Source organism: Tupaia chinensis, unplaced genomic scaffold (genome assembly GCF_000334495.1).
Source record: "Tupaia chinensis unplaced genomic scaffold, TupChi_1.0 Scaffold000159_1, whole genome shotgun sequence".
Taxonomy (NCBI): domain Eukaryota; kingdom Metazoa; phylum Chordata; class Mammalia; order Scandentia; family Tupaiidae; genus Tupaia; species Tupaia belangeri.
In genome coordinates, this window is record NW_006159630.1 from 670,413 (window position 1) to 677,446 (window position 7,034).

Consider the following 7,034-nt stretch of genomic DNA (forward strand, 5'->3'; position numbering starts at 1 on the left):
CCGTACAGTAACAAGACCCCTCCAAAAAAAAGTGGGGGGGGGGCGGTGAGGAGACCAGCAAGTGGCGTGGTGGTTAAAGCACTGGACCACGTGGCCGATCGTGGTTCAAGTCCTGGACCTGGCCACTGCTTTTTCGCTTTCCCTCTTCTCTGTCTCTCTCTAGTCAAATTTAAAAATACTAATAACAAATGAAGTTAAGTAAATAAATAAGTCTTTAAGATATAAATATATATGTGGCTGTGTCCCACAACTGGTGGGGTCCTCAGTGAGTTTGATCACATTGGTTCATTTTCTGGAAAACTGTTTTTGTTGGCTTGCTTGTTTGAGGTTTTTGCTATAGGGCGCGTGTGCTCACCAGAGAGACAGAGATAGAAAGCGAGAACTCGCCCTCCGGGGGAGTGGCTGTGCCTCAGTCCCTTCTCCTCCGTTCTCCTCTCGGGGTCTTGGGCACGCGCACCCAACGCAAGTTTAAGCCTCCAGGCCTAGAACTTGAGGCGCGGTTTACTATGGCAGTCCAGCGACAGCCGTGATGTCATCTGCTGGTCCTGGGAAACATGCTTTGAACTGAACGTCTGTTTGCAGTATGTCAGCGTGGCAAGCCCAGAACACAGATGAGCGATGACGCCCCGGCGCCCCGGCCACCTACGTCAGGGCGACGTGGTCACAGCCCGCCATTCAAAGCAAGGCTTCTCATGTCTGCTTCGGGGGGGCTGTGCCTCGGGGCGCGGCACGCGGTCCCTCCAGCCGCCTGTGTCCGCTGCCCTGCACCACGGGCCATGCACTCACAGCCCGCACCCCTCTCCAGCTCTGAGGGGCATGTGCTGCTCAGATTTCCAAAAGCCGCGAGCCGCTCTGAGTCCTCGGCTTTGGAAATGCCGGGAGACAGGACGACCATCTTGATCCTCTCTCCAGGGAGACCACCTCTGCGCCCCCTCCCTCCCGGCCCTGGTGCCCAGGACCCAGGCGAGCCCAAGGCCCCGTTGGAGCAGCGCACACTGTCGGGACCGTGGCCTCCTGTCCCAGTGCAGGTAACGCCCCTGCCTGAGGGCTGCCTCGGCCCACCCTCTTCCACCAGCACACAGGAGCACCGTCCTCACCGCCCACATGGCCCGTGCTGCGGGCGTGCCCTGCCCTTCCACACACAGACTCTGTAGTGCAGAGGTTCGGCCAGAGCTTCCCTCCGGTGGTGTTTAACCTCGCCGGTGTTACGCGTTAGAGAACTGCACCTGGGGCCTGCAGGTGACATACTGGTAAAGTCGCTGACCCCCATGTGGCCCACCGCAGTTCAAGTCTGAGATGGAGGCTTGGAACTCACACCTCTGCATGTGTGTGCATGCTCAAATCCTGAGAGATGGATTGCACCGTGGCCATACTCCCGGGATGATCTCTTCTTTCTATCTCTGTGTCTCTCTGTCTCTCAGGTGAGCTCATGTGTCTTATAGCAAAACAACACTGGAAAATAAAAAATTGGGTCTTTAATAAAAAATAAGTTCTCGGGGGCCAGCAGTTAGTGTAATGGCTACGTTGCTGGGCTCCTATGTAGTCGACCGCAGTTCAAGTCCTGGACCCGGTGGCTTAAACTCATGCCAGGCGCGTGTGTATGCCCAAGATCCCGAGAGGAGAATGGAGGAGAAGGGATTGCGGTGTGGCCATCCCCCAGGGGGTGATTTCTCGCTTTCTATCTCTCTGTCTCTGTCTTTCTGGTGAGCGCATGCACCCTATAGCAAAATAAATAAATAATTTTTAAAAAATTCTTATGTCCTGGCCAACTCCAGGGTTGGGAGTGATGTGCTACTCAGAGGAGCCGAATCCCACATGACAGCTGCGGTTTGAATCCTCAGTCCGGTTGGCCCGAAACACGCCAGGCATATTGAGACTGGAGTGGGGGCGGGGGTCCCGCATGGCCAGGCCCAGTGGGAGGTGCCCTGTCTCTCACGAGCGTGTGCACACTCCCACCGTGGATATACATTTGACTTCTTAGTGCTCAGTGGTATGCGACTTTTAAAAAGGCTTTTGCCACAGGGTGTGTGCATTTGCCGGGAGAGGCAGATGGGGAGACTGAGGGGACGGTGAGGGTCACCCCGGGATGTGGCCGCGCTGCCGTCCCTTCTCCACTCTCTTCCTGGGGTCTCGAGCACGCTCACACGCCCACGTGACTCAGCCTCCAGGTCTGGGACTCAAACCACAGCTGGCCGCGTGCGAGTTCAGCAGCTTAACCACCGTACGCCCGGCCCTGGTATTAAACGTGCTCAGTCTGTTGGCCGTTTATAGTACTCACTTTTCTCCTAATTGCCGGAGGGTGTACGTGCTCACCAGAGAGAGGGGGAAAGGGCCCCTAGTGAGGCAGGGTTGGGCCACATGCTTTCCCTCCGTCTCTCTGTCCTCTCAGGTGTGGGGCCTTGCACGCAATGCTGGTGTGCCTTAAGCTGCCAGGCCTGTTATTCTCTTTATGTATTTAATTTTTTTTTTTGAGAGGTTTTCCTATAGGGCGCGTGCGCTCGCCAGACAGACAGAGAGAGACATAGAGACAGAAAGTGAGAAATCACCCCCCGGGGGGATGGTCACGCCGCAATCCCTTCTCCTCCCTTCTCCTCTCGGGATCTTGGGCACACACGCACACGCGCCCGGCGTGAGTTTTAAGCCACCAGGTCTGGGACACGAACCGCGGTCGACTATGTGGGAGTCCAGCGACATAGCCATTACGCTAACTGCTGGTTCCCTTAATTTTATTTAATTATTTTAATTTGATCAGAAAGGGAGAGCAAAGGTTAGAAAGCAACCTGCCAGCCCCAAGACTCGAACCGCGGTAGGCCATGTGGGAGTCCAGCCCCCTCAACCACCACACCACCCGCCGGCCCCACCAGGCCTGTTATTCACGCCACAACTGGCCATACCGGACCCAGCTTCTGTGCATGGCCCTTAGCTGCTGGGCTACCAGGGCAGCCCGTATTTTTTTCCTTTTGTCAGGTACTTCTGCGTTATCTTTGCTAGCGTTTCCACTTATTTGTCTGTGTATTTCTCGTCGGTTTCTGAGAGCTTTCTCTAGATTAAGGCAATTGCTGCTCAGCTGTTATAGAAAGCTGGAGAAAAGGAGATTTGAGGGGCTCCCTGCATGGTTTCCTTTTATTTTTATTTTATTTAAAATTTTCTTTTTTAATTTACTCATTTGTTTATTTCATTTTGACCAGAGAGAAAGAGAGAATGAAAAAGCAAGCCACTAGGTCCGGGGCTTGAACCACAGTCAGCCATGTGGGAGTGCCCAACGCCTTAACCACCGTGCCACCTGCTGGTCCTTCCTTTTATTGTAATAGTAAATTATGTTGGGCATGGTGGTTCAGGTGCTGTTCTCTCACAAGGCCAACTGTGGTTCAAGTCCTGAACCTCGTGGGTTGTTTTCTCACTTTCCCTCACTCTCTGGTCAAATTTTTAAAATAGTAATAGAGTTAACAAAGTAATTTTTCTTCTTTTTAAAATTTTATTTATTCGTTCGTTTATTTAAATTTGACCAGAGAGAGACACAGAGAGCAAGAAAGAGGGAAAATGAGAAACCAAGCCACCAGGTTCCAGACTTGAACTATGGTTGGCTATGTGGGAGTGTCCAGCTCCTTAACCACTGTGCCACCTGCTGGTCCCCCAAAAGAGTAATCCTTCTAAAAAAGTAGTAAATGGTGCTACCCAAGAAGAAACAAGGCAGAGAATACAAATCAGCGAGACAGACAAATAAGCAGAGGTGGACAGGCAGACGGCACGCTCAGAGCCCGCTGGGGGACAGGCTCCGCACGAGCCTGGCTGCCCCGTCCCTTCCAAGCACCTTGTCTGTTCCCCAGGCGGCTCTCGGAGGTCCCCGGGGCTGCTCTGCCCCATCTGCCCATGGCGGGATGGCGTCATCGTCCCCAGCGACTGGGACTGCAGGCCAGAGAGCTTTGGTGCTGGGCCAGCTGAGGGGCCGGGGCCAGGCAGGGGCTGCCCAGACCCTGCAGGGGAGGTGTCGGCTGGACGTGCCCATCGGGGACGCAGCCTACCTGCATCCTACCACGGGCTCCTGTGCTTACCTTTCTGTGACAGGGCCCTCGGAGCGCCAGGGAGGGGCGCTGTCCTCACCAGGGGGCCCAGAGCCAGCCCCGCTCGGCACAGGGAACCGGTGGAGACAACGCACAGTGGGGCAGCCAGGCAGGCACGGCCGCGTCCGGGCAGGTACACAGCTGTGGGCCCGGCGGGCAGGAGGGCATCGTGGAAGGTCACTGCTCAGAACAGTGGTGTGATGGACCCCGAGTGAGCTGCAGAACTCGGGCTGCACGGGCCTCGGGCGAGCGGAGGGTGCCCAGGTACGCAGATGGCGGGTGGAGCCAGAGCTGCCCCTCATGGTCCCCTCCTCCCCCCACCTCATGTGTCTTGGGACCTTGGGCAGCGGGAGGGCACGGCCAGAGCTCACACTGGACATGCTCTGCCTCCACCTGCTGTCTGCATACCCGGGGTGGGGTGGGGCACCCTGCTGTTGGGAACGGTGGCCTCCAGGGTGACCACACGCCTCTGGGCCCCACAGAGGCAGCACAGGCTCATCACGGCGACTCACAGACAAGCTCCTCAGAAAGAAAACAGGCCCCCGGGCTCCCCTGAGGGGAGCGACCGTCACCCCCAGGGCTCCCCGTCACTGGCCAGTTCATCCCTCCAGGACACTTGGAGGCTGCTAGACCTGGGGTCCAGCCCTTCCGGCCTTGCCTCCCAGGACAACTCGGCCACAGGTAGGACCGCCTGTGCCCCCAGCTGCCACCACAGGGCTGGTGACAGCACATGCCAGGGGCCACGTGGGCTGACCGGCGTGGCCGGTGCAGGCCTCTTCCCACCTCTCCTGTCCTGTCCCACACCCGGGCGCTGGGCTCCCCACAAAGCCCTGGGGACAGTGGCACGCAGACCCGCCTTTACCGTCTCTCCAGCATCGCCAGCAGCGAGAGGGTAATTACAACTGACCACCCCAGAGAAGTTGGGGCCGGCTCGGGCCAGCCGTCTTCTGGGGGGGCAGGTGGTGCTCTGGGGTCACCTGCCCAGGAATCTGAGGGCGTGAGGTCCTGGCCTCGGCTGCCCAGGGAGTCCTGGGGGAGTTCGAAAGGCTTCTGGGCCCCCTGAGCCATGCATGGGGCTTCGACCCCAGAGGTGGGGCGGGGTGCTGTGGGCAGCATAGAGGTCGCGTGGGCTATGGAGTGCAGAGCCGTCACGCCATGGGGCACAGCCTCCCCTGAGCTGGCCGTGGCTCGCTCTCCAGCCTGGACGGGGTCTTCCATGCCTTCCGGTGTCAGCGGCGCTCCAAGTCCGGTGCCCATGGGGCCGTGTCATCCCAGGGGCGCCTGGCCAGAGAGCAGTGTGTGCCCAGGGTGAGCGGCCGCGACAGGGACCCGCTGAGCCTCCAGCCCAGCCGGGCCGGCTGACAGCAGCATTCCGACGGGAGGGCAGGCTCACCTGGGGACGGGCTGTCCCCTCTCCGTCCCTGCCCTTTGTGTGCAGGGCTGCCTTCTGGGTCAGCCCCCCCCAGGCTCTTCTGTTTCTGCGCCCCACCCTGGGGTCCTGCCGCCTGCGTGAACCCTGGCCTGTGCAGCAGGACCCCGCTTGGCCCCACCCCACTGGCTCCCAGCTATCCCAGGGCTGTGCCTTTGCCCGGAGCCCTCAACCGCAGCCTGGGGGACGGCGCCCAAGCCTTCGCTGCCCGCAGGTGGGCTCAGCCTCCCCGAGGGCAATAGGCTCGGGTCCCAGCACGGGACTGTCCCATGGCAGGTGGTGTGGGCACCCGCCCTGCCCAGCTCTGCCTTGGCCATGCCGTGACCCGCCCGCCCAGCCCTGGCCAGTGCCTCTCACCTGTGTGTCGCCGCCTCTGCTCCCTCTGGCTGTCCCATGTGCCCACGGCGCGTCCCCACTCCCTTCCCAGCTGGGGCCACAGGCACAGCCACCGCCTGGCTCCTCTGGCAGGCTGATGGGGACAACGGCCTCTCACGTGGCATGAAGCCCAGGTGTCCTGAGCCGCAGCAAGGTGGCTGCGTCAGTGTCATTCGTGGTGAAGCGTTTTGCCTGACTGCCACCGCAGCAAGTTCTTGTGGGATGGTCACTCTGGTTCCCTCACTTCCTCCACTTTCTTCCTGGGCCCTCGCCCGCATGTGGCAGGGGAGTGGGAAGGGAGGCCACCCCGCCCAGCCTGCAGTGCTGGGCTGTCTGCAGGTCTAGGAGGTTCTGCGCCCTGCCCTTGCCATTGGCGTCAGGCGGCCCCAAGCAGGGCTGCGGCCCTCCATGCAGACAAAGCGGCTGAGGGGCCCTCTGCCTGCACACCCCTCTGCGCGCACACCCCTCTGCGCGCACAGCCCTCTGTGGTGGCTCCTGGCTCCTCCCAGGCCCAGTCCCAGCACTGTCTCCAGCTGGTCCCAAGTCCCTGATTTTTTTTTAAGAGAGATTTTTGCCGTAGGGCGCATGTGCTTGCTGGAGAGACAGAGAGACAGAAAGCGAGAAATCACCCCCAGGGGGCAGGGCCACACCACAGTCCCTTCTCCGTTCTCCTCCCGGGATTTTGGGCATATGTGCACACGCTCCCGGTGTGAGTTTCAGGAACCGTGGAGCCAGCCGTGTGAGGTCCCGTGCCTTCAGCACCAGGCCACCTGCCAGCCCTGTCCCTACTGCTGGTTGGTCCGTCTGGGTCGGCCGCTCCCAGCTGCGGCTGTGAGGGGCTGTCCCTGTCCGTCCTGCTCTCCGAGTTGTGCCCAGGTCCCTGGTCTGCCCCTGGCTGCCGTGGCAGCCCCCCCGCCCCCGTGGCGCTTTCCTCAGGGACCCCCGTCTGCCCGTGTGGCCACGCAGGCGTGCCCTCGGCTGCCCCCGGCTGTCTGCCATGTGCACAGGTGTCCCCGGAAGCCCGGCTGGTCCTGAGCCCGGTCGGCGTCTGTGCACAGCCCTCACCTGTGCTGGCCTCACCTGTGCTGGCCTCAGCTGTGCACCCTCACCTGTGCGCCCTCACCTGTGCTGGCCTCACCTGTGCGCCCTCCCCTGTGCTCGCCTCGCCT

General features: G+C 60.2%; 1 protein-coding gene across 1 annotated transcript in view; it reads left to right on the forward strand.

Annotated features, from left to right (window-relative positions):
- The window catches only part of CCDC57 (coiled-coil domain containing 57), a 96,259-nt gene that overhangs the window by 62,288 nt on the left and 26,937 nt on the right, over positions 1-7,034 (forward strand). The window contains exons 19-22 of the mRNA XM_027770826.1: positions 913-1,028; positions 4,066-4,194; positions 4,544-4,742; positions 5,500-5,704. Coding sequence (XP_027626627.1) covers positions 913-1,028; positions 4,066-4,194; positions 4,544-4,742; positions 5,500-5,704 — 649 coding nt within the window. The remainder of the gene's footprint in view (positions 1-912; positions 1,029-4,065; positions 4,195-4,543; positions 4,743-5,499; positions 5,705-7,034) is intronic.